Here is a 27,946-nt window from a genome sequence, read left to right as displayed (position 1 = left end):
TGCAAGAGCTTGGTTCGCATTGCCGGCAATAAGTCGGACTCGTTCCCGGTGGGTGATGTGCTCCGCCAGGGCTGCCCTTTGTCTCCGGTTCTGTTCATAATTTTTATGGACAGGATTTCTAGGCGCAGCCAAGTGGCGGAGGGCTTTCGCTTTGGTGGCCTCAGAATCTCATCTCTGCTTTTTGCAGATGATGTGGTTCTGTTGGCTTCATCGGGTGAGGGCCTCCAGCTCGCACTGGAACAGTTCGCAGCCGAGTGTGAAGCAGCGGGAATGAGGATCAGCACCTCCAAATCTGAGGCCATGGTTCTCAGCTGGAAAAGGGTGGAGTGCCCACTCCGGGTCGGGGATGAGTTCCTGCCCCAAGTGGAGGAGTTCAAGTATCTCGGGGTCTTGTTCGTGAGTGATGGGAGAAGGGAGCCGGAGATCGACAGACGGATTGGGGCTGCAGCTGCAGTAATGCAGACGCTGCACTGGTCCATCGTGGTGAAGAGGGAGCTGAGTGTAAAAGCGAAGCTCTCAATTTACCGGTCGATCTACGTCCCTACCCTCACCTATGGCCACGAGCTGTGGGTAGTGACCGAAAGAACAAGATCGCGGATACAAGCGGCAGAAATGAGCTTCCTCCGAAGGGTGGCTGGCCTCTCCCTTAGTGATAGGGTGAGAAGTTCGGCCATCCGGGAGGGGCTCGGAGTAGAGCAGCTGCTGCTCCACATCGAAAGGAGCCAGCTGAGGTGGTTCGGGCATCTGACAAGAATGCCCCCTGGGCGCCTCCTGGGTGAGGTGTTCCAGGCATGCCCCACCGGGAGGAGGCCCTGGGGCAGACCCAGGACACGCTGGAGAGATTATATCTCTCGGCTGGCCTGGGAACGCCTTGGTATTCCCCCGGATAAGCTGGAGGAGGTGGCTGGGGAGAGAGAGGTCTGGGCCTCTTTGCTTAGGCTGCTGCCCCCGCGACCCGGCCTCGGATAAAGCGGATGAAGATGGATGGATGGATGGACATTACATTCCTGGAGAAATATTAGATTACTTGTTACTTCTGTATTACTCAATAACATGTGCCCAGATGTGCTGCCACACATTTATCATTTAAATCCATCCAAATCTAAATCCTTATTCTAATAAGCACAAGTGTGAACATAAAACTGAAAGAAAGCTTAAAACCATCTCAAAGAGAACTTTACAGTGATTGCCAAAGAGATTCTGTAGAAACGGGTATGGATAGAAGTTGAAAAAGACAATTTAGACTGCTATCTCTGCTTTTCTTAACCGTAAAGGTCAGGCTCTGGCTGCTTAACTGGGGTCAGCATGGAGTCAACTTTGTATTGCCATGCTGCCATTGCAGGTACTGTGGCTTAGCAGTAGTTGTCACGATCCTGGGTCTTATGACCCAGTGTTTTGAGTTTTAGTTCATTTTGATGTTTATAGTATGTTTAAGCTCATTAGGTCTCCTAGGTTCATTTGCTTATTAGTTCCCCCTTGTGTTTCCAACCCATGTTAAGTCTCCCCTGCTCTTCATGTGTTTCATGTCTGTGTCTTACGTTGTCAAGTTCTGGTTGTCATGTCTGCGTCTCATTATGTTTCCTATTTTATTTTGAAGAGATCTTGTGTTTTTATATTATGGTTTATGTTTTGAGTCCTTTGTTGTACTGTTTCTTGTTTCCCTAGGTCTGTTATGGTTATCATAGGTTTAGTTCTTTGGCTTTGTCATATGGCTTCCCTGTGTTCCATGTTATGTCCACTGTGACGTTTTTGTACCATGTTTCAGGTTCCTATGTTCTGTCTCCCCAGTTGCTGTTAAGTTTGCATGTTTAGAATTCAGTCAGTGTTTCCTGTTTTACTTTGAAGGTCCATATCTCATGTGAGTGTTTCTAGTTTTGCTTCCCTTGTCTCGTCACTCCCGGGGGTGAGTTATAATGACTGCCTTTCACACATCCCACCTGAAGCCATAACTGAAAAGGACAATAAACTCACCCCAGACACTGTTGGAGTCTCCCTTTTGGATGATGACATAGACTGGGAAAAGTTTTTTCATTTTGCTCCCTTTGAACAGGGAGAAATCAAAGACAATAAGCACTCGCCAAAGGCTGCAAATGCTTTTAAAGGAAAAACTGTGAGCAATGTCACCAGGTCTAAAACACTCAGTTCAGGGTCTGTCAGTTCAGGTTTTGTCAAGTCTGGCTCAGTCATCCCTAAGTCAGCTCACTCTAAGACTATTAACCCGAGGACGTCAAAACCTGCTAAAACAAAGACTGTAAAACAGGGTGGGAAAAATGCTAAATTCATTTTGGCTAGGTCTGTTTTTGTCGACCCAGTACATATTAACCCTAAGCCTGCCAATTCTAAGACTGTTTTTTGCCTGCTTGTGTTCCTGCTCCCGAGGCAGCTCGGGCCCAGCGTACCCCTGCACCCGTACCAGTTCCTCGGGTGAGGGAGGCTGAGGTCCAGTTGGTCCCTGCTCTGGTTTCCAGGCCGGCTGAGGCTCTGTCAGTTTCTGCACCCGTACCAGCTCCTCGGGTGAGAAGGGCAATTGCCCAGCCGTTGCCGGTGCCTGTCCCGGCTTCCAGGGTGAGGGGGGCTGTGAACCAGTCCACCCCTGCACCCATGCCGGTCCCCAGGGTGAGGTCAGCCAGGATACAGCCCGTCTCTGCACCTGTACCTACTCCTCGGGTGGGAGCGGCTAGTGTCCGGCAGGTGCCTGCACCCATTCTTGTTTCTGCTGAAGGCTCAGGCAACCCCGCCCAGCAGTCCTCCCTGTGTTCCAGAGGCTCAGGAGAGTTCAGTCCACAACCATCACCACCATCACTACTGCATGCTTTTCAGTCTATAGCTCAGTCATTAGCTCTGTTAGCAGCCCAGTCCATAGTTCATTTTCCTGTGTTTCCGTTAGCTCAGCCCTTAGCCCACTGTGCAGCTCAGCCAGCTCCCCAGTGTTTAGCTCAGTCATTTGTTCCATCACCTGCTCAGCCTTCTGTTCAGCCAGTAGTCTCTGCACCTACTGGTCCTGCCACTGCGTCAGCTGGAGGGCCCGAGGAGCCCCTCCAGCCTCATGCCACGTCAGCTGGGGGTTCAGGAGAACCGCACCAGCCTCATGCCACATCAGCTGGAGGGCCCGAGGAGCCCATCCAGCCTCATGCCACGTCAGCTGGGGGTTCAGGAGAACCGCACCAGCCTCATGCCTCGTCAGCTGGAGGGCCCGAGGAGCCCGTCCAGCCTCATGCCTCGTCAGCTGGAGGGCCCGAGGAGCCCGTCTGGCAACCTTCCCCGTCAGCTGGAGGGTCCGATGGGCCCGTCCAGCCTCCTGTCTCCGCTGGAGGGTCCGAGGGGCCCGTTCAGCCTCCCGTCTCCGCTGGAGGGTCCGAGGGGCCCATTCACCCTCAAGCCACGTCAGCTGGAGGACCCGGGGAGCCCGTCCAGCCACCATCTACTTCTGCGTCGTCTGGTCCAGCCGCGGCCTCTGCTTCTGCCACGCCTGGTCCGGCCTCCGAGCCTTTGTCCTCCACGCCTGGTCCAGCGATTGTTACACCCCCGTCCAAAGTACATCCAGCACCTCGGCATCGTCGGCCAGTTTCTGGGCCTCTAGCCGGACGTCATCGCCGTCGTGGTCGGCCCCCAGACCGCCTTCGCCTGAGTCGCCGCCGTTGCCTTCCACACGGTCGGCCCCTTGACCTGTCTCTACGTCATCGCCGCCGCCGCCGTCTTCCACGCGGCCGGCCTCCGGACCCGCTCTGTAGCCGCCGCCATCTTCCACGCGGCCGGCCTCCGGACCCGCTCTGTAGCCGCCGCCGTCTTCCACGCGGCCGGCCTCCAGATCTGTTCTGCCGCCACTGCCACTTTTTCACGTGGCCGGACCCGGAACAGCTGAATTGTGAACTTTTGTGCTGTCTTTGGACTCAGTTTTGGTTCATGCTCCTCATCTTTTGTTTGGTTTCGTTCCCTCTGTCCGGGTCCCCCGCCTCCCGCCCTGGGTGGGTTGTTCTCTGTTTGTCTTGTGTTTTGGTTCTCGGGTTTGGGCTGTCGGGAGCCAGCCCTTGGGGGGGGGGGGGGGGGGGGGGGTGATGTCATGATCCTGGGCCATGTTGGCCCAGCAGTCTTAGTATTCATGTCTTTTCGTGTATTGTTCCTTATTTGATTTCCCCTTGTGACTTTTATCCCCTGTGTGCCCCTCTATGTATCTGTGAGCCCTCGTCTCCCCTCCTTGTGTTTCATTCCATGTTTCCCCAGCCCACTATGCCCGTGCTCTCTCTCTCCTCCTGTCTGCACCTCTGTGTACTTCCTGTTTTACTTTGACAGTCTCCCTTCAGTGTTGTTTACTCCTGCCATGTCTTGTTATGTTTATCTGTGTCAGCTGTGCTCCCATGTGTGGCCACTTCCCCTGATCATCCCTCTTGTGTATTTAGTCTCTGTGTTTCATGTAGTCTGAGTCGCGTCGTCTGTGTTCCCACCCTCCGTGTTTCCATGCCCAGTCTTTTGTATCCCCAGCCATAGCATAGATTGTTCCCAGTTTAGGTTTGTTTAGTTACTGCTCTTGTGCTGCCCTCATTCTTGTTTCTTTCGTGATCATCAGTCACAATAAAAGGCTCGCTTTTGTTTAAGTGCACTCCCGTATCCTCACTTGTGTTCGCACCTGGGTCCTCAACACACTCTCCACACGGTCTGCCACTGCAACCGTGACAGTAGTGGATAGTTGTGTCTATCCAGTGTCCAACCCAGTATCACGGCAAAGCAAGTATGTATATGCTGATCCACCGTGTCCATTTCCCGCTTTGCCTATCCAATACGTGAAATGGGCACGCATGCAGAAATAGCATTACCAGCAAGGGGAAATAATATAACCACGAAGTCGGTAGTGAGCAAAAAACGTATGAAGTGCATTCCAGGATCCGTAATTGTCAGAAACGATTAAGCTAGGCGGCTGATTTGTATGTACATGCAAATGTGTTAATAATGTCTATTTAAACCCCCCCATTATTTTCATGTTGGCTTGAAATAAAATATCTCACTCTGCTGTTACTGCAGTTTACTGCAACTTACTGCAAGTGTGTCCTTTTCACACTTTGGATAGGCAAAGCGTGAAATAGACATAATAAAATGGCGTATCTATTACATGTTTTGCTGTTTTCTTAGAATGAATATGTCATGAACCGCTGTGTGGCAGGCAAGCAGGAGTGGTGGACCCAAAATGCAGAACTCAGACACGGAAGTGAAACTTAAGGCGCAGCTTTTTTGCTGGGAAAAACCTCGTACAAACTAAACTCACCAAAAGAAAACCAAAAGTCAGAACAGAGGAACCAAGGACTGAAACACTGGAAAGAAACACTAAACTGGAGCAGGAGACCAAACACTAGGAACATAGAAGCAGAACACACAGCTAGATGAGGGTACGACGCGACACTGACACAGAGAAACACAGGGCTTAAATACACAGATGGCAGTAATCAAGGGATGAGAGACAGGAGGGGAACACACCTGGGAGAAATCACAGCTGACGAGACAGGGGAAACGTAAACTGAGCACACTCACATGCTCAGTTTCCTTGTAATCGGAAGGTTGCCGGTTCGAGCCCCGGCTTGGACAGTCTCGGTTGTTGTGTCCTTGGGCAAGACACTTCACCTGTTGCCTACTGGTGGTGGTCAGAGGGCCCGGTGGCGCCAGTGTCCGGCAGCCTCGCCTCTGTCAGTGCTCCCCAGGGTGGCTGTGGCTACAATGTAGCTTGCCATCACCAGTGTGTGAATGTGTGTGTGAATGGGTGGATGACTGGATATGTAAAGCGCTTTGGGGTCCTTAGGGACTAGTAAAGCGCTATATAAATACAGGCCATTTACCATACGACACAGACCTTCACAATAAAACAGGAAACTCAGACACATGGAACCAGACAAGACATTGAACTAAACAGACAGATTCACAAACAGATGGGGTGACACCATAGACAGAGACACAGACTCAAAGGCAGACCAAATATAACACACAGAACTCAAACAATAATAATCATCATCATCATAAACTAGAAAATGATAACTAAAAGCGCTGGGTCACCGGCCCAGGACCATGACAGAATAAATTATATTTAATGTCACTATTCATAGTACGGTGAAACTAGCAATTAGTGGCCTTCAGTTACAACGTCAGTATCTACATGAAGATTCATGGGGCTCTACTGCAAGCACTACTGGATGGATGCACTGTTTTCAATATCCTTGGTCATGCTGTTGTTAAGCAGTCTCACTTACTAATTTCTTTTATGTGGGAGTATTTATACCACTGGGATTTTAAAATGCATTTGTATGTATGGTTTCCTGCTTGAGAAAAGCACTTAAAACCTTTTCCCCCATGTGCTTCAGTGCCTCTAACTGACCCTTGCTAATTTGCATAAAGGCCCTTAAGGTCTGACCTGAGTTTGAACCCAGCAGGAAATCACAAATCCAATCTCAGAATGCCTCTCAGATGCCCCATCACCCTCCCCCTTTATTACAGATACAAACTCAGCGTGAGTGAAGCCATAAAACAAATGAGCTAGTGCTCCCAGATAGCATCTTCTTCAGTACACACGTTCAGATGTAGCTACACAAATCAAAAAGTGTCAACAGTTTGTGCAGAATGCAGCACTTTTGATATTCAGTTTGATATTTGTAAGCCAGCTCGAGTGAAGCTTCACCTTTATATCCTACTACCTATAGGAGAGCCTTCTCTGCAGCTGAAGTGCATAGATCTAGGGGCTGTCACCTGTAATGAATCACTACCTCTCACCATCATGTCTGCCCAGCTTGATAAGGCCCTCCACTTTCAGCGTATCTGTCCCATCACCGCAAACATGGGGGGAGGGGGGGAGGTGGGGGGGGGGGGGGGGGTGCTGCTTCCTATCATCTGCCAGGATTATTTCAGGTGCTGCCATGTCAAACGCCTTCCTCCGCAAATTATCATTTTTATTAGAACATAGGGAGAAAAGTGGGTTGTTTACAGGACAACCCTAACCCCTCTCCACCACTGCCACCCAATGTCTTTACTGCATGGGAAGAGAAATGACCCCAACCTTGCACAGGTAAGCAGCAGTACAAAGAAACAGAGCCACAAAGTCAACTGCTGCTCTATTTTTCCTAGAGACACTTTAAGAAATATCAGTTGTCAGACAGTGATTTGATTTGGAGAAATTTAATATATGGTCAAATCTTCATTACACCGCAAAATGTACAATATTAGGCTTTCAGCAAAAAAAGAAGAAAAAAAAATCTTGAGTTACCACATTATGAGATCCCATTGAATAGATAAATATTCTAAGCCGAAGTTTTTGAACGACATTATTGTGTGTGAGCGCTGAACAGTCTAACATGTTGTTAGGACACTGAGCAGCTCTTGTAATTTAATGCATTTAAGACTAGAAGTACCTAACATATGCCCATCTAGCTGAGCAGAGCGTAAGTGAGTAAAAACAAATAACTAGACATAAGAAATATCAAAGAAATCTGTTTTTGTTTTTTGTGTCTAAACAAAAACAAAATCTATTTTGTATTCAAATTTTTCTCATTTTCTTCCATGTGTTATAGAAAAAAAAGTAAAGCAATAATTGGATGTTAGATTATGGGATTATTTAAAGTCTGTAGTTTAAGTACAGACTGTAAGTTAAGTCAGTTTTAGTGATGGAGTTTTTGTTATCTATGAACTCTAGCTTAAAAGCTGTGTGTGTTGTGAGGATGCATGAATAAATTGCTGAAACTGTCTTCTTATATTCCAAAATGTAAAATGGATTTTGTTTACTCAGCGGTTTCAGTAACAAACACTTGACTCCAGATGGTTGTGATCATTTATAGCTCTCCCTCTTTCTCTCTCTCTATCTACCACTGTCTTTCCCCCTGTCTCCCCTCCTCCAGGCAGCATTGTGTATCTGGGGATGATGTTTGGAGCCTTTTTCTGGGGTGGCCTCTCAGACAAAGTGGGCCGCAGACAGTGCCTGCTTATATCCATGTCAGTCAACGGCTTCTTTGCCTTCCTTTCCTCCTTTGTCCAGGGCTACAGTATGTTCCTCTTCTGCCGCATGGTGTCTGGCTTCGGGTAAGTTTGTTTAACTTTCCTCTTCTCACGCTCCTGCAGACCCTCTGATCTATCTTCCCACCACTTCCTCTGCTGTCTCTCCTCCTCCAAATTCAAAACACATGACAAGAGGTTATACTAACTGCCAGGCATCCGCTCTTCCTCATACCCAGGGGTATAGAAGAAATAAAGCAAAAGAGAAAGGTCTGCAGAAATCAGCTAGTAGTGTAAATGAACATCTGGGTGTTTTAATGCTAGCATGGTCTGCTTGGCTGCACAGATCCTTGACAGCCCTCCCATCTCAGTGACATGATATCCTTTTTAGATTGTATAGTGTATGAACATTTAGATCAAGTTGTGATGGCTTAAGCTGGTGCTGCTTCATGACTAGACCAAAATGGATATTCAAATCAGAATGGGCCACAGTGCCTGAGGGCATTCATGATTGGTTTACCTGAGCTGCACTCAGCTCTTGTGCATTTAATTACAGTTCTGTAAGCAACCAGTAAACCTCACATCATCTGAAAAACAGCTTCTGCCTTAATGGCTTTAAAATTTCATTAGCAGCTTTAGCTTTTATGTCACCACTAGTTGTCAATCTGTATGCAGAAAGTAGTCTATGGTGTGGGATGGTATCTATGATTGTACATATACCTTTGGGAATAACAGCAAAGAGGCATTGCTTTGTAAGGGGTCACTGAGATCTTCTGTTTTGTTTTCCATCCTCATTCTGGCAGAAATACGATCTGGCATCCAGTGCTGTGTGTTTCACTGTTCCTTTCATTGAGTTTTTCCTACCTTATTAGCATTGCTATCAGAAGCTGTCTCAGCAAATAGGAAAAGACATTCACAGCACAGTGCCATAATAAAAAAAAAATATAAGAATTCACACAGATTAAGTTTTAGTGCAATTTTACTTAATGTTCTAAACCAGTTTGTCATATCAGTCACTCCTCTGGCAAAACCTTAAACAGGTTTTGACATTTTTAGAATGAATATCATAGACAATTATTTTCATACATATATAACCTCTTACTGTAAGTTTCTCCCATGCAGACATGAAGGAAGCAGGACAAAAGGCACAACCCAATCTCATCAGATTCTCGGGTGTCACCACAATCTTGAATATTTACTGGATACTTTATACATGGTTGGTTTTTTTGTTTTTGAGAATTGAAAACAAGCCATATACATTTTCATTTGCTTTAAGCCTTTTTGCAGTTACGCAGTTTCTATGAATATGTAATGTTGATGATCTGAAAAGGTTTTGATTTTGTTTTATTTACTTTATCTTAAATGGAAAGGGGTGTACCCCACCTCTAATTAAGTGTTAGGACAGGCTCTATCACCTCATCTTAGACATATAAGCACTTTGAAAAATTTATGAATAAATGGATGGATTATCTAATATTGGCATCTTTCAGGTAATACAAAGCATATGGCAATGCAGATTCTTTACTTGTTCCTCATGAGTTAGCGCTTAGTTTCTACATGTAGTGAGAAATTAAAATGTCACAGATGGCTGCTCAAGTGAGAAATTTGGGATATAACAGCTACAGCTCAGATCAGACTTTAAAGGAGAAGCAACATTTTCAATACATGCTATCTTTGTTTTTCTCCAAAGCCATCTATCCATATTAAATTCAGCTAATTAATGTTGAAATGAATCAGAAACAAATGTATAATAATAAAAGAAATGCTGATTGCTCTTTATCTGCCTCTCATTTGCAACACTGTAGTCAACCATAAAACTGACAGTAAAACCAGTGCATCTCAAAAAGTTGTGCATAGATGAACATACCTTTCAGAAGTTTTTGTATTGTTAAAGCTTTTTTTATTGATCTGTAGAAATAACTAATACATTATCAGATACTGTATTTTCATGAACTATGAGCCATTATCATCAAAATTAAAACAAAAAGGCTTCGTGTTGAATGATTACATGAAAATGTAACTTTCTGAAATAAATTATGAAAAAAAAAAACTTTTTGATGATATTCTAATTTTAAGAGATACACTAGTAAGATTTGCCATTTGGTTTTTTTCCTCTTCAAATATGTACGACACTCTGAGGCTATGAAAAAAATGGGCACTGTCACTGCAGTCACAGATGGGCTCCCTCTGACTCTACTGACACCTCACTGAAAGGGTTCAGTTCAGTGCACCTATCCCTCACATTAACACAAGATACAACAACGTACTAATATGGAACAATGCAATTTGAGACATGTTCACTATGTTAAATTTAAAGGCCACACAACCTGTGATTCTGGAAAATGATATAATAAGCAAGTTTGATAGAAAGCAGCAAAGATGGCTCAAAGACTGTAATATCCTGTGTGCTACAGTGTGGTGATTTTTCATTTTCTTTGGTCAAGAAGATGACAGTATAGTTTGTGCAAATAAATACTAAGCTGCAGTGGATAGTGCCGTTGCCTCCTGATGATCTGGTAAGACTCAGAAAATAAGCCAGAATAGTGTAGAATCTGCTTTGTGACATGAATGAACAAAAAATGTGCGAAGACATGTTCTAAAAAAAAGTTTCAGACGTTTGTACAATTCACAGTGACAAATGAAGAAATGTTTTCTGTAACAATAAATCAGTTTCATATTGTGATAAATGTTCATTGTTGCAAGCGCTGATGAGGCAAATGAGGATTGCCTTTTTGAGCATGCATAGCTAATTACAACAAGCTGTATTTACAGGATCGGTGGAGCAGTACCGATAGTATTCTCATACTTTGCGGAGGTGTTGGCTCGCGAGAAGAGAGGAGAGCATCTGAGCTGGCTGTGCATGTTCTGGATGATTGGAGGAATTTATGCCTCAGCCATGGCCTGGGCTATCATCCCACACTATGGTGAGTGACATGATGTACCACTTCTAAAAAAGGTTACATTAACATGACAGCAAAGCAGCACTAAAGGGAAATCATTAAAATGATCGAAGAAATTTGTCATAAAAATGTTAAAGTGTATTATTACATTTTCCCACCTCATAATATTGCTCCTTTATTTTATATTTTTGCTTTTTTTTTATATTATCAAGTTAGTAGAGTTTACAATGAACAGATAACCCAACCAGATTTAGGAAGTCATTCCAATTCAATGCAATTCAATTCAGTTATCTCAAGGTCTTTTATATTGTAAGGTAGAGACTGTGTCAATAGTACAGAGAAAATCCCAACAATTAGACGACCCTCTGACCACTTAACGAAGGTTGGATGGAAAAACTCCCTTTTAACAGGAGGCAGTCATCATGTGACTGGTTCTGGGAAGAGGGAAGGAGACAGGACAGAAGTTAGGTGAGATGATCGCAGTGAAGAAAGGCCAGATGTTTTAACATTGAGTCCAATGTGGAAATACCCTGAACTGGGATTTGTTTCAATGGCCAGCAGAGGGCGAATGCTCTGGTTGCCAAAATGAAACGATTGTACAGACGTAGAAAGAAAACAGCCCTTGTCTTCCTTAATCTACCTTAAATGAACACTTTCATAATGAGTTTATGGTCTCAATTGCTAGTTTACACTGTTACTGAATACAACATGACGTTATTACCTAAACCTACTCTGTGAATGAGAAGCCAGTAATGTATGAGCACGCAGTGCTTTATGATTCACTATTCTCTTATCACATCTATTTTCAAAACACCAATAAGGTGTTCAAGGCCTTAACATGAGACTTCAAAAACCAGGGGATGATGTAAAAGTGCTTCTATTTATCATCTATCTTTCACATCTATCTTCCCCTCACTCCTGGCTGATTGTGACTGCTGTTTCCTGAGCCTGTGAAAAATAATCCTGATGGTAGAAAAAGGACCAATAATGTTAAAAGTACTGTGTCACCAAATGTATAATAAAAATGTTATTAAAAATCAGGGACAAGTGGTATAACCTATGTGGGTGTTCATCATGGACAGAATATATATTGAAATAATGCTGCCAAGGTGTGTTATGAGAAATACTCAAAAAACTATGCACTGAAGTTTAATGGAGACTCATGCTAGGGACGAAACTACTCTGCTACCCTGTAACACAAGCATGTAATGCTAAATCACTGGAGTACATCAGTGAAAGCCTGTGCCTGGCAGTAACGTTTTCTATGCAAGCTATAGTCTGTGGATGTTTTGTTCCACTGCTAAGAACAGAATAAAGTGTCTAATGCTCATCATATGAGGAGGGGATAAGGGTGTCGACGATCTTGGATTGAGAACACCAATTGATTGTGCCTCTGTTGAATGAAACAAGGCTGCACTGGAACTGGAACAGACATGTGAGGTAATTATAGACATTTGCATCTTGACATGGCAGATTTCTTGTTATATAGGACATCCTTTGAAGTCATCCTTGTAGCCCACTACGGGCTAACTTTAGCCAATCAGATGTAGAGATTACAGCAAACAAAAGATAAGGTCTAAGGAGCTTGGAAAGAAAAGCGTCTGGACTTCTTTAAGTTGCTTGAAGATGTTTCACCTCTCATCTGAGAAGCTTCTTCAGTTCTAAAAGTCAAATGGTGGAGAGACCCAGATTTAAACCCAGTGGGAGTTTCCCCCCAAAGAGGGACAAAGGACCCCCTGATGATCCTCTACCAAATCACATGAGCCAAGGTTTGAAAATGGGTGTGGGTCACAATCAGCCAGGGTTTCGGGTGAGCTCATTGTGAAACCTGGACCCACCCTATAGGGCTTTGGAGTGTGATGTCACAGGGGTGGGCGTGGAAAGGATTTTGGCCTGATGCACCATTTTCCGGGTCCAAACAAAGCGCAAGCGAAAAAGGAGCGAAGGCACACACAACAGGTTCGTCCTTGCTGTGTGGTCGGCTGCAATGTTCGATCGCATGACCGGCACGGGAATGAGCTTAAAAAGGGTTTGTCTTTTTATTCTTTCCCAACCTGAAAGCAACATGAGGGAGCTTATATGGCGGACCTTAAAAAATGAAGGCGTCTAGCCTGGATAGCAGCCGTGAGATGAGCTGATATCCAGTTCGCTTCCATCTCCAGATATCTGTTGGTGTTCTCCAGACATTTTCACTCCGGTTCTATATATGTTCATATCACTCTTTATAGCTTAATAATATTATTGTTGGGGCTCTCGAGGTTTTAGAAATTGCGAACAAACATAGAATTGAGTGACTGTGCAGACATACGTGCTACGTAACCCATCCATCCATCCATCCATTTTCATCCGCTTTGTCCGGGGCCGGGTCGCGGGGGCAGCAGCCTAAGCAAAGAGGCCCAGACCTCCCTCTCCCCAGCCACCTCCTCCAGCTTATCCGGGGGAATACCAAGGCGTTCCCAGGCCAGCCGAGAGATATAATCTCTCCAGCGTGTCCTGGGTCTGCCCCGGGGCCTCCTCCCGGTGGGACATGCCTGGAACACCTCACCCAGGAGGCGCCCAGGGGGCATCCTTGTCAGATGCCCGAACCACCTCAGCTGGCTCCTTTCGATGTGGAGCAGCAGCTGCTCTACTCTGAGCCCCTCCCGGATGGCCGAACTTCTCACCCTATCTCTAAGGGAGAGGCCAGCCACCCTTCGGAGGAAGCTCATTTCTGCCGCTTGTATCCGCGATCTCGTTCTTTCGGTCACTACCCACAGCTTGTGGCCATAGGTGAGGGTAGGGACGTAGATCGACCGGTAAATTGAGAGCTTCGCTTTTACACTCAGCTCCCTCTTCACCACGATGGACCAGTGCAGCGTCCGCATTACTGCAGCTGCAGCCCCAATCCGTCTGTCGATCTCCGGCTCCCTTCTCCCATCACTCGCGAACAAGACCCCGAGATACTTGAACTCCTCCACTTGGGGCAGGAACTCATCCCCGACCCGGAGTGGGCACTCCACCCTTTTCCAGCTGAGAACCATGGCCTCAGATTTGGAGGTGCTGATCCTCATTCCCGCTGCTTCACACTCGGCTGCGAACCGCTCCAGTGTGAGCTGGAGGCCCTCACCCGATGAAGCCAACAGAGCCACATCATCTGCAAAAATCAGAGATGAGATTCTGAGGCCACCAAAGCGAAAGCTTGGCTGCGCCTAGAAATCCTGTCCATAAAAATTATGAACAGAACCGGAGACAAAGGGCAGCCCTGGCGGAGCACATCACCCACCGGGAACGAGTCCGACTTATTGCCGGCAATGCGAACCAAGCTCTTGCAACGGTCGTATAGGGATCGAATGGCCCGTAGCAATGGGCCAGACACCCCATACTCCCGCAACACCTCCCACAGGACACCCCGAGGGACACGGTCGAATGCCTTCTCCAAGTCCACAAAACACATGTAGACTGGTTGGGCAAACTCCCATGCACCCTCAAGTATCCTGGAGAGGATAAAGAGCTGGTCCAGTGTTCCGCGACCAGGACGAAAACCGCATTGTTCCTCCTGTATCCGAGGTTCGACTAGCGGACGAACTCTCCTTTCCAGCACCCTGGCATAGACTTTCCCAGGGAGGCTGAGGAGTGTGATCCCCCTGTAGTTGGAACACACCCTCCGGTCCCCTTTCTTGAAGATGGGGACCACCACCCCGGTCTGCCAGTCCACAGGTACTGCCCCTGATCTCCACGCAACATTGCAGAGGCGTGTCAACCAGGACAGCCCTACAACGTCCAGAGCCTTCAGGAATTCGGGGCGGACCTCATCAACACCAGGGGCTCTGCCACCAAGGAGTTGTTTAACTGCCTCAGTGACCTCGCCCCCGGAAATTGGCGGGTCATTCCCCTCATCCCCAGACTCTGCTTCCTCCTCGGAAGACGTGTCAGTGGGATTAAGGAGGTCCTCGAAGTATTCCTTCCACCGCCCGACAATTTTCTCAGTCGACGTCAGCAGCGCTCCGCCAGCACTATACACAGTGCAGGTAGAGCACCGCTTTCCCCTCCTGAGACGTCTGACGGTTTGCCAGAATCTCTTCGAGGCAGCCCGAAAGTCTTTTTCCATGGCCTCTCCGAACTCCTCCCACACCCGAGTTTTTGCTTCAGCCACTGCCCGAGCCGCATTCCGCTTGGCCTGTCGATACCTGTCGGCTGCCTCCGGAGTCCCACAGGCTAACCAAGCCCGATAGGACTCCTTCTTCAGCCTGGTGGCTCCCTTCACCTCTGGTGTCCACCATTTGGTTCGGGGATTACCACCACGGCAGGCACCAACCACCTTGCGACCGCAGCTCAATGCAGCAGCTTCGGCAATGGAGACGCTGAACATGGTCCATTCGGACTCAATGTCCCCAGTCTCCCTCGGAATGCTGTTGAAGCTCTGCCGGAGGTGTGCGTTGAAGATCTCGCGGACTGGGGCCTCTGCTAGACGTTCCCAGCACACCCTCACTACGCGTTTAGGTGCACCAGGTCTGTCCAGCGTCTTCCCCCGCCACCTGATCCAACTCACCACCAGGTGGTGATCAGTTGACAGCTCAGCCCCTCTCTTTACCCGAGTGTCCAGAACATATGGTCGCAGGTCTGCTGATACGATTACAAAATCGATCATCGACCTACGGCCTAGAGCATCCTGGTGCCACGTGCACTTATGGACACTCTTATGTTCGAACAGGGTGTTCGTTATGGCCAAACTGTGATTAGCACAGAAGTCCAATAACAGAGCACCGCTCGGGTTCAGATCAGGGAGGCCGTTCCTCCCAATCACGCCCCTCCAGGTCTCGCTGTCGTTACCCACGTGAGCATTGAAGTCTCCCAGCAGGACAACAGAGTCTCCAGGTGGAGCACCCTCCAGCACCCCCCCCAGGGACTCTAAGAAGGCTGGGTACTCTGAACTGCCACTCGGCGCATAAGCGCAGATGACAGTCAGGACCCGTTCCCCGACCCTAAGGCGCAGGGAACAAACCCTCTCGTCCACCGGGAAAAACCCCAACGTACCGGCAGCAAGCCGAGGGGATATTAGGATACCCACCCCAGCCCGCCGCCTCTCACCAGGGGCAACTCCAGACTGAGACAGAGTCCAGCCCCTCTCCAGGAGACTGGTTCCAGAGCCCAAGCCATGTGTAGAGGTGAGCCCGACTATATCTAGCCGGTACCTCTCAACCTCACGCACTAACTCAGGCTCCTTCCCCACCAGTGAGGTGACATTCCATGTCCCTATTGCCAGTCTTGGCAGCCGGGGGTCAGTCCGCCAGGGCCTCCGCTCCTGGCCGCCACCCGGCACACAATGCACCCGACCCCTATGGCGCCTCCTGCGGGTGGTGGGCCTGCGGGAGGATGGGCCCATGTCTCCTCTTCGGGCTGTGCCCGGCCGGGCCCCAGTGCTACGTAACGATTTGCTAATTCTTTCGCACAACTGTAGGGAAGCCTGCCTATGAAATGGATCAAACAAATCCAGACTGGGTACCAACGTTACACATGGGGCACTCAGAAATGCGAACGTGATGGTTAAGGTTAACAAGATACGTGAAGATATTGGGGTAGGACAGTGGCAGTAAGTCGTCTGGGTCTTTACTCCACTGCCGTATTTCATATGGGTCCACATTTGCGATGCACTCTATTTTTTTTTTCAAGTACCGCTGCTTCGCCTCTGGACGCAATCGGTCTCTATACCCTCCGTTTTCTTTTGAGCTGCTTTTACGCATATTTCTTGTCGTCGTTCCAACACTGTGTGTTTGTTTTGATTTGTGGACCCGGAAAATGGCACCGCGCTCCCACAATACATTGCAGCGTGACGTCAACTCCAAAGCCCTATCATCTGATTTCCTGAGGTCAGATGGCCCAGGGTGTGAGTGGGCATTAAGGCATATGGGAAGGGATCTCAAAACTGGATTATAGATGGCAGACAGTCGGTGTCGTAAACCCCCGCCTCTGTTCAAAGATGGTTGCTCACAGTGGACATAGATGGCTTCTTTCACTCCTCTTTAAAACCACTGTCCTCTCTGTCCAAAATGTGAACATTTGCATCCTCGAAAGAGTGTCCTTTATCCTTAAGATGCAGGTGGACTGCTGAGTCTTGTCCTGTGGAGGTGGCTCTTCTGTGTTGTGCCATGCGTTTGTGAAGTGGCTGTTTGGTCTCTCCAATGTAGAGGTCTGGGCATTCCTCGTTACACTGTACAGCATACACCACATTGTTAAGTTTGTGTTTTGGGGTTTTGCCTTTCGGGTGAATAAGTTTCTGTCTGAGTGTGTTGCTGGGTCTGAAATACACTGGGATGTCGTGCTTGGAGAAAACTCTCCTCAGTTTTTCTGATACACTGGCAGCATAGGGGATGACAATGTTATTGAGTCTGTCTTTCTTATCCTCCCTAGCTGGTGTCTGATCTTCTTTTCTGTGCCTCTTTGCTAACTTTATAAACGCCCAATTAGGATAACCGCATGTTTTGAGTGCTTCCTTTACATGTGTGTGTTCCTTCTTTTTCCCTTCAGGCTTAAAGGGAACATTTTTCTGCCCGGTGGTGTAGGGTCCTAATTACTCCAAGTTTGTGTTCCAGAGGGTGATGGGAGTCAAAGAGGAGTTACTGGTCCGTGTGTGTGGGCTTCCGGTAAACTTCAATGTTGAGGTTGCCATTCTCTTCTATGTGCACAGCATAGTCCAGGAAAGGCAAACAGTTATCCTTTGTGTCTTCACTGGTGAACTTACCAAAGTCCGGTAGAGGATCATCAGGGGGTCCTTTGTCCTTCTGTGGGGGGTCACTCCCACTGGGTTTAAATCTGGGTCTTTCCACCATTTGACCTTTAGAACTGAAGAAGCTTCTCGGATGAGAGGTGAAACGTCTTCAAGCAACTTAAAGAAGTCCAGACGCTTTTCTTTCCAAGCTCCTTAGACTACGATGACCTGGATGACTGAGAACCTTCACAGACAAACAAAAGATAAGCTACCCTCTAACGGGCCTTGAGACTGGAAAATAGCCAGTAAGGTTAACTATGTAGATGCTTTGTAATATTTTGCATAATATTTCATATTTTTCACCAGCAGGCAATTACTTAAAACACATATTTTGCAGGTGGTTAAATGAAACCATCTGTTAACATACCTAAAACCTGCCAGTAACTACGATGTTATTGTCCAGGTATTCGTCATCAACTTCATTTCTGTTCAGTTCTGTTTTAACAATTCAGTTCAATTCAATTTTATTTATACCATGGCAAATCACAACAGCATCGTCTCAAAGCACTTTATATTGCAACCTAGACCAAACAATAATACATAAAGAAAAAAAACCCCAACAATCATATGACACCCTATGAGCAAGCACTTTGGTAACAGCGGGAAGGAAAAACTTTAACAGGAAGAAACCTCCGGCAGAACCAGGCTCAGGGAGGGGCGGCCATCTTCTGCAACTGGCTGGGGAGAGAGAAGGAAGACAGGATAAAAGACATGCTGTGGAAGAGAGCCAGACATTAATAACAAGTATGATTCAGTGGAGAGAGGTCTATTAACACATAGCGAGTGAGAAAGGTGACTGAAGAAGAAATACTCAGTGCATCATGGGATTAAAGCATAAAAGCATAACTAAGGGAGGATTCAGGGTCACCTGATCCAGCCAAAACTATATGCTTTAGCAAAAAGGAAAGTTTTAAGCCTAATCTTAAAATAGAGATAGTGTCTTCTCCTGAATCCAAACTGGAAGCTGGATCCATAGAAGTGGAGCCTGAAAACTGAAGGTTCTGCCTCCCATTCTACTTTTAAATACTCTATGAACAACAAGTAAGTCTGCAGTGCGAGAGCAAAGTGCTCTAATGGGTGATATAGTACTATAAGGTCATTAAGATAAGATGGGGACTGATTATTCAGGGAAGCATGTATAATGTAAACAGAATTGGTCCTAGCACTGAACCCTGTGGAACTCCATAATTAACCTTAGTGTGTGAAGAGGACTCTCCATTTACATGAACAAAATGGAGTCTATTAGATAGATATGATACAAACCACTGCAGCACAGTACCTGTAATACCTACAGCATGCTCTAATCGCGCTAATAGGATATTATGGTCAACAGTATCGAACGCTGTACTGAATTCTAGCAGGACAAGCACAGAGATGAGTCCACTGTGAGAGGGAATAAGAAGGTCATTTGTAACCTTCATTAAACATGTTTCTGTACTGTGATGAGCTCTGAAATCTGACTGAAACTCTTCAAATAAGCCATTCTTTTGCAGATGATCTGTTAGTTAGTTCAGATCAACTACTCTTTCAAGTGAAAGAATAGTTTCGATGTGGATAACACATTTTATGTGCTAGAATGTAACGTGCTGACATCACATTTAATTCAGTATATCCCACCACCACTTCCTCTGCCTACCCTCCGTTTTAATTTGATTGCTAATTTTTTTTTTTAAATTACAGGTTGTATACAAGTTTATGTATCAATTGCTAAATTAAATTAATATTGATTACATTCTTTTAGAAATTATTATCAAATCAAATCAAATCACTTTTATTGTCACATCACATGTGCAGGTACATTGGTACAGCACATGTGAGTGAAATTCTTGTGTGCGAGCTTCACAAGCAACAGAGTTGTGCAAAATACAATAATGTAAACAAGCAAAATACAAGAATGGCTACATCTGAAACTAATAAATATATGTACAATATATAATAGTATATTATATATTGTGCAAAACAGTGGCATTACTGTACAGTATGGAGTGCATAATGTTAAAGTTCCAGTAGTGAAGGTGAGGTGTCTATGACGTGTTCAGCAGTCTGATGGCCTGATGGAAAAAGCTGTCTCTCAGTCTGCTGGTACGGGACCAGATGCTGCAGAACCTCCTTCCTGAGGGAAGTAGTCTGAACAGTTTATGGCTGGGGTGACTGGAGTCCTTGATGATCCTCCCCGCTTTCCTCAGGCACCGCTTCCTGTAGATGTCTTGGAGGGAGGGAAGCTCACCTCCAATTATCCGGTCAGAGCACCGCACTACTCGCTGGAGAGCTTTGCAGTTGTAGGCGGTGCTGTTGCCATACCAGGTGGTGATGCATCCAGTGAGGATGCTCTCAATAGCACAGTGATAGAAGGTCCTGAGGATGCGGGGGCTCATGCCGAATCTTTTCAGTCTCCTGAGAAAGAAGAGGCGCTGCTGCGCCTTCTTCACTATTTTGTTTGTGTGTACTGACCACGTAAGATCCTCAGCCAGATGTACACCAAGGAACCGGAAGCTGCTCACTCTCTCCACAGCAGCGCCGTTGATGGTGATGGGGGTGTGTACTTCTCTGCACCTCCGGAAGTCCACTATCAACTCCTTTGTCTTTGCGACGTTGAGGGTGAGATGGTTGTCTTGACACCAGTGGGTCAGGGCGCTGACCTCCTCCCTGTAAGCCGTCTCATCACCATTGGTGACTACACACACCACTGTAGTGTCGTCCGCAAACTTCACAATGATGTTGGAGCTGTTAGTGGCTGTGCAGTCGTAGGTGTAGAGTGAGTACAGGAGAGGGCTCAGTACACACCCCTGTGGAGCACCAGTGTTCAGTGTGATGGGGGATGAGGTGATGCTGCCCAGTCTGACCACTTGGCGTCTGTCAGACAGGAAGCTAAGGATCCAGCTGCAGAGGGAGCTGCTCAGTCCTAGATCCTGCAGTTTCCTGTCCAGCTTCGAGGGAACGATGGTATTGAATGCTGAGCTGTAATCTACAAACAGCATTCTCACATACGTGTCTCTCTTCTCCAGGTGTGACAGGGCAGTGTGTAGTGTCAGGGCTATGGCATCATCAGTGGACCTGTTGTGGCGGTATGCGAACTGTAGAGGGTCCAGTGAGTCGGGTAGTGCAGAGCAGATGAAGTCCCTGACCAGCTTCTCGAAGCATTTGCTTACGATGGGGGTCAGGGCTACAGGTCGCCAGTCGTTCAATGAGGAGATGGTGGAGGATTTGGGTACAGGGACGATGGTGGCCATTTTGAAGCAGGCTGGGACTACAGACAGAGAGAGGGAAAGGTTGAAGATGTGCGTGAACACTCCAGCCAGCTGAGCTGCGCATGACTTGAGGACGCGGCCGGGAATCCCGTCCGGACCAGTAGCTTTGCGTGCGTTCACCTTCCTGAAGCACCTCCGCACATCCTCCTCAGACACAGTGTGCGCACTGACGTCATCCGCGGTGCGCACACTGTCCGGTCTCATGGTGTTCGCTGTGTCGAATCTAGCGTAGAATACGTTTAGATCCTCACACAGAGAGGCCGTGGTCTGCGGTGTGCTGGTTTTCCCTCTAAAGTCTGTGATCGTGTTTAGTCCCTGCCACATACTCCGAGGGTTGTCAAACTGTTGCTCCACCCTGTCCCTGTACTCATGTTTGGCTGCTTTGATCGTCTTCCGGAGTTGGTAATGTGCGTGTTTGTAGTCCGATGTGTTCGCGGAGGCAAAGGCGGTGCTCCGTGCCGCCAGTGCCGCGCGAACATCTCCGTTAATCCAGGGTTTTTGATTTGGGAAGGATTTAACTGTTCTGGATGGGACGACATCTTCCACGCATTTCCTGATAAATCCACAGACTGAGTCTGTGTATTCATCAATGTCCCTAGCAGCCACGTGAAACATTTCCCAGTCCGCGTGATCAAAACAGTCCCGCAGCGCAGACTCCGATTGGTCCGTCCAACAGTGCACCGCCCTCCGGGTTGGAGCTTCCTGTTTCAGCTTCTGCCTGTAGGCGGGCAGGAGCAGGATGGAGCGGTGATCTGATTGGCCGAATGGGGCGCGGGGGAGGGCTTTGTACGCATCCCGGAAAGAGGTGTAGCAGTGGTCGAGTAGCCGATCTCCACGAGTGTTAAAGTGGATGTGTTGGTGGAGTTTGGGTGAGACTTTCTTCAGGTTTCCCTTATTAAAGTCTCCGGCTGTGATAAACGCCGCCTCTGGGTGTGCGGTTTCCTCGCTGCTGATCGCGCTGTACAGTTCCCTGAGTGCTCGGTCAGTGTCGGCTTGTGGGGGAATGTAAACAGCCGTAATAATCACTGCTGTAAATTCCCTCGGTAGCCAGAATGGCCGGCACTTAATCATCAGGTACTCCAGGTCCGGTGAGCAGAAGGATTTGACCGGGTGCACGTTCGCATAATCACACCAGCTGTTGTTGATCATGAAACACACACCACCGCCTCTGCTTTTCCCAGTAAGATCCTGTGACCTGTCCGCGCGATGCACGGAGAACCCCGGTAGTTGTATTGCTTGTCCGATAGCCAGGTTTCTGTGAGGCAGATCACGCAGCAGTCCCGCATCTCTCGCTGGAATGAGATCCGTGCCCGAAGCTCGCACAGCTTGTTCTCCAGAGACTGCACATTAGCCAGTAATAAACTGGGTAATGGTGGTCTGTTAGTGCGCCATCTCAGTCGAACCAGAACGCCAGATCTTCTCCCTCTGCGTCGGCGTTTGCGGCCTCCAGGGCCAGAGAACAAAGGCGTCTCAGGTGAGATGAATGGGGGGTCTGCAAACGGAGCGTCCGTGTTGCAAAACTTGAACTCCGGAAAGTTATAAGAAAGACCGTCTTTTATGTCCAGTAAGGTTTGTCGGTCGTACACAAGGAGACATGTGCTACTCGTGAAAAAATGAAGGAAAAGTAAAATTAAACACAGAAAAAAGCTGTTGCTTGGGGGAGCTCGCGACAAGGCTGCCATACTCGGCGCCATCTTGTTCTCTCTATTATAAGTATTAATTATTAGAGTCAGAGAGCAGGATAAAATAAAGATACACAGGTTCCTCAAAATTTGTCAGTTTCAACTTTCTAACCAATGGCTACGTAGTATTTCTCAACTTAACAGTGAGTGTCATCCCTTGCTTATCACAAAATGGTGATGACAAAATACCTAGTTCAAGGTTTTCACTAACCAGCGTGAGACGTTGTAGTGGGCATATCCATCTTTTAAATTCCACCTTGCATAACGAGGTGGCTGTGGCTCAAGAGGTAGGGCGAATCACCTATGAATCACCCACACATGCAGGGCCTTGGGTTTTATTTTTTTTATTTTTTATTTTTTATTATTTTTTATTCCTATTTATTCTATTTATCCCCTTCGTATATTTTATTTATATTGTCTCTGTATTTATATATATGTGTGTGTGTATAACTCTGTAACTTCTGTCGGTGCTGTGCTTTTTTGGAAATCGAATTTCCCAGAGGAACCCACCCGAGGGATTAATAAAGTTCTATCTTATCTTATCTTATCTTAAAGGTGTGTCACCAGGGTGCAGGGGAGGCTTCCCCCCCTCTGTCCCCTTCTGGCTGCCTGTGCCTAAATTTTATCCCACAACTTAGACATTCACATTACTCACACTCTCATAACACATACATATAGGCACAGCTGGCTGCCGGCGGAGCTCACGGGCCCCAGATGAGTGACCCCTCATCTGGGGCTCTCCTCAGCTCTTTCTGGGATAGTGGCGCGGCTGCCCCTCTGTTGGTCTTCCTTGGTCTCTTGTGTTCTGAGGGCCTCTGGATGTCTGGAGTTTTGATCTCCTCCATACCTGCTTCATGCCCTGGAGGACGGGGCTATGGCTCTCCACACCCTCTAGCAGATCATTACATGAAGGAACCTTTTAAAAACAAGCGTGTTCATGCTCACAGGTGTACACACGGGTGCTCACACACACAAACTACACCCTTTTTTGGCTCCTACCTCAAAGCACACTGTGCGCTGTCGATCTTATGTGCTGCACAATAATGTTTAATATTTAGTATTTACTGTTATATTCCCATATATCATCGTGATGTTGTTTATTATGTTGCTCTTTCTTTTCTTCTGCTTGTTTTCTCTTTTTTCTTTCTCAACAGGTGATCCAGGTGATTGATATATGTATTTTTTGTCTGCTTATTTTGTTGGTTTTTGTTTTTTGCCCTTTATCCCCGTCCCTCTTCCCCGCTGTTTTTCTTTCCTTCTTTCTTTTTCCCCTTTCTTTTCCCCAGTCAAATCTGTCCCGTATTTAGCAAGTGAAAATAAAATAAAATAAAATAAACAATAAAAGGTTAATCAAATAGACCATTACGGCAAGGCTGGGATGGTCTATTTGGTAAAGTAAATCCGTTGGGCATCTTTCTTCGCCTTTAGACAATAATTCTGATGGCAAAAGAGCCAAATGGGACATGCAAAAAAAAAAAAAAAAATACATGACTGAATATAAAGTTTTAAATACCAAAAAAAAAAAAAAAGAGTTGATGGATTGCGTGTCGAAGTATGCTAGATCAACTCCAAGGTCCCCCTGATGCATCCACTGGAGTGTGAGTATGTGTGTGAGTTGTAGATATGGTGTTTGTGTGAATGTGTGTGTGATTGGGAGAATGAGACTTTAAGTACTCAGAGTAAAAAAGTGCTACATACCTAAAAAACAATCTATATCATATATGTTATTTTTTGCTTTTTACATGAGGAACACACACATGCACACACACCCACACACACACACACACAGAGAGAAAGAAACACAAAGTGTAAGCAAAAGCTGACATTGCTACGTTTAAAGTAAGGGCAAAGTGATGCAATGTGCTCGCAACTTTACTGGCCCAGGTTCCAAAGTGGAGAGGTTTCCCACTGTTAGGAGAGACTCACATCACCAGTTTGAACATTACTGCAAAAAGAAAAGGCATTAACGTCGGACTTGGCGGTACTGCTCCACTCTTGATGATACCCCCTGCAGTAGTAAGGCATGCACATCACAACACGATACATAACATCCAGTGAGCCTCGCAAATAATTCCCCCATCGTGGGGCTTAATTTAGAAATCAAGACCCATCAGGGGGGCACACAAACACATAGCAGGTGGCGATGTAGGTGGAAACCACAGCAATAACAGCAGCACAAAAAAGCAACAAAGTGTCTGTCAGTCTGCACAATAAATATATACATGAAGGGCACTAAAATGTACAGAGTTGTGTTAGGCAAGCAAGGTTCATCTGGACATACAGCATTTTTATTTTAAAAGAGCATTCTTTTTAATCAAATCCTTTTAGGAGACTATAATTGAAAACCAATGGTTTTGCTCATTTATTGGAATTTTATGACAAACTGTTTGAGGTTGTGAAAAAAATGCAAAAAGTTGACTCATATAGTTAATCCCATATAGTGAAGGAGAGGAGGTGTGTCAGAGCATATGAACAAAAATTGAGCTAACTGAAATCAATCAGGAATGGGGGGCTGCAGATAAAGAAAGAGGAGCAGAGAAATAGATTAGGAAGACATGGCAAAAGAGAAGCGAAGAGGGCTCTGATTTATGAGGCCTGCATCGGGGATAATCAAAAGGTGAAGGGATACAGGAGAGGGCTAAAGGGAGGCAAAACAAAGACAGAGTGAGAGAGTGAGACTGTTACACAACAGAGGAGCAGAGGAGGAGAGGAGGAGGAGGAGGAAAGCTTCTTGTTTGCCATGGTCCTGGTGATCAGATATAATGGAGTTTGCTCTTGGACACTGGCCATCAGGATGTTGTCTCTGCTGGAGACTATTCTGTGACTGTGTGACACTATAGTGTGGGGGCACAGGGTTGATTAAGTTCCTACACCAAGTGGTGTTCTTTATTTAGAATGAAGCTACAACACCAACTTTTTAAGCAGGTAAAGAAAACATGTTGAGGAAGTGCAAACTTCTTCAGTCTGTGCAGCTTCACATTTCATAAACACTACCTCTGATTTCATTTCACACTGAATGAACTTGGAGAAATTTTGAATTTTGGGCTCACACTTTTGAAAATAGTTCACATTGAGCTTTTTTCCCATTCCCAGCACCCATGCAGTAAAGTAAAGTAACAGTATCTACCTTTAGGAACTACTACTGTGAAACTAGAGAAAAGGCACCTAAACAACAGGAAATGGCAATAAGGAGGAAAGAAGTGGTAACAAAAATACAGAAAAGACAGATGGAAGTAACTATAAAGAAACACTGGACAACACAATATCAAAACAGGGACCAGGACTCAGCAAATACAAATAGAAAATTAAAGACCATGACAGTACTGACTACACATGGCAAGTAAGCACCTTAGCTTTCCTATTAAACTCTTAGTGATATCAAAATATCAGTAGAATGTGAAAAATAATCTGCAAATAAATTCATAACATAAATGTATTTTCTTTAATGTATGTATTCATTTATTTACTTTTAACTTAAAGAATTTGTATAGACACGCAGGCCATATACTATCCAGCAGTGGGTGCCGCAGAACCCTCTGCGACACATTTTTAAAGTGATACAGCAATAAATGGACATCTCCGTGACAAATACATGGGATTTCTCATAAATGCTTTACAACGATTTTGCCAGTAGAATACTGTTATTGTAAAACAGAGCTAAACTCAGTATGTCTCTGAGTCAGCGGGTAAAAATAGTTGCATTGTGTTCTGTCCCTGCAAGTACTACTACTTATGTATAAGTACCAAAAATTAGAAGTAACTGTTTAATGAGAAAAAAAGAAGAAAAATTAGTGTGCGGTGAAGCTCACAAGCATACACAGAAAGATATTTCTGTCTTATAGGTCATAAATGGCTCCTAAGAATCTAAAGATAGAAGCTTACATTCTAAAGCTCTCCAGTGGCCGTCAGAGTGCAGGAGCGACTGAGTGTGAGAGGGCTTATAATTGAGGTCAATTGATTAGACGCCAGTGTTGTAACACATTTTTTCTACAAGATGCAGCAATGTGTGGGTAATAAGTTCTGCCGCAGTGCTTCCATTGACTTGTAGATAACTGTGTGTGTGTGTGTGTGTGTGTGTGTGTGTGTGTGTGTGTGTGTGTGTGTGATTTTAGCTTTTTAAGGTGCTAAAAATGGGTTAAAGTAAAGAAGCACATAAATCACAATAAAAAATGGCCAGTTCAAGTGTGATGTGTGTCACAGTGCAACATGTGTCTCTTTAAGACTCTTCTGTCTGTGAGTCTTTGTGCATGCTTGTGTGTGTGCAAGTGTGTCTGTGTTTATGCACGTACCCTATGTACATGCTTTAAAATTTGTGTGATACCACTAAGCAATGGCCAAGGACAGTGTGTGTGTGTGTGCGCGCGTGTGTGTGTGTGTCGGTGTACTGTATGTGTATTTCAGCAGTGTTCACTTACTGTAGAGGAGGGACATAAATCTTGCTGAGTGTCTGAATCAGTCAGCCATCTCCTCTAGTCCATTATAGCCATAATCCCCCTAATGAGGTTTGTACTGGTACAGGCTAGAGCAGCGCCACAGGCCACGCACACGCGCACACACACTTGTATGTCCATGCTAATACACTTTTCTATTGTTAATTTTTGCATACAGACTTTGCTGTGTGAGTAGACAGGATGGCTTCCAAACATATAGGTACTCCATCATATATTGCTACAACTTGTTGATGGTCTTTGCAGAATGTCCTTTGGAGCTTTTGAAACTTTTAGAGAAATCACAGAGTACTTTTGTATTTGATGTTTTTCAGATTTTAGTACTGGAATGGAGCCAGTGTCAAAAGATCTCTGTTCTTTTTCAGAACACATAGTGACCAACATATCGTTAGAAAGTGATAATTAAAGTATTTTTGTTTTTTCATTAGATCATTTTAAAGACATCATGTTTTGTCTCTTTTGTTTTTTCTATTATGGGACCAAATCCTAAGGGGACTCGTTGAATCTCTACTAGAATATTATTATAACATTTTGTAGAGGATTAAATCTTTCTTAATTGTGAATACAGTGCATTAGACACCACAAACTGTTTTTTTCAGGCACAGTTTTGTAAAAGCAGCTAAATCAGCTTAAATAACCACACCTAAGAAATTTTCCAGTTGGATGTCGAAAAGAGTCATTTGGCCTGCCAGTGAGATCAGCTGATCTGACAGGAATGCTGAGAGACTTGACTTTATGGCCCACCTGAACTAATGCAATGCTCAGTTTTGGAGCCTATCACAGCTACAATAGGGTGGACAGGTTGCCAAGCTGATGCAGGGCTAACACAGAGAGACAGACAACCATTCACGCTCACATTCACACCTATGGGGAATTTAGCAGTTAACATAATTCCACTAACTGCATTTCTGTCCAACCTTGAGGGACAGAAAAAAAAAGCTACAGCAAGTATACATGTGTGCTT

At 45.9% G+C, this 27,946-nt stretch overlaps 1 protein-coding gene across 2 annotated transcripts in view; it reads left to right on the top strand.

Moving 5' to 3' along the window:
• The window catches only part of LOC146706228 (synaptic vesicle glycoprotein 2C-like), a 68,495-nt gene that overhangs the window by 28,916 nt on the left and 11,633 nt on the right, over positions 1 to 27,946 (top strand). For both annotated transcript variants that reach the window (XM_085464314.1, XM_085464313.1), the window contains exons 3-4: positions 7,866 to 8,046; positions 10,732 to 10,883. In XM_085464314.1, the coding sequence (XP_085320440.1) occupies positions 7,866 to 8,046; positions 10,732 to 10,883 (333 nt within the window). The remainder of the gene's footprint in view (positions 1 to 7,865; positions 8,047 to 10,731; positions 10,884 to 27,946) is intronic.

Source organism: Copadichromis virginalis, linkage group LG7, assembly GCF_057382275.1.
Source record: "Copadichromis virginalis isolate Kocher_CV1m ecotype Utaka linkage group LG7, C_Virginalis_male_GT1.1, whole genome shotgun sequence".
NCBI classification, from domain to species: domain Eukaryota; kingdom Metazoa; phylum Chordata; class Actinopteri; order Cichliformes; family Cichlidae; genus Copadichromis; species Copadichromis virginalis.
This window is presented reverse-complemented; position numbering and strand designations above follow the sequence as displayed.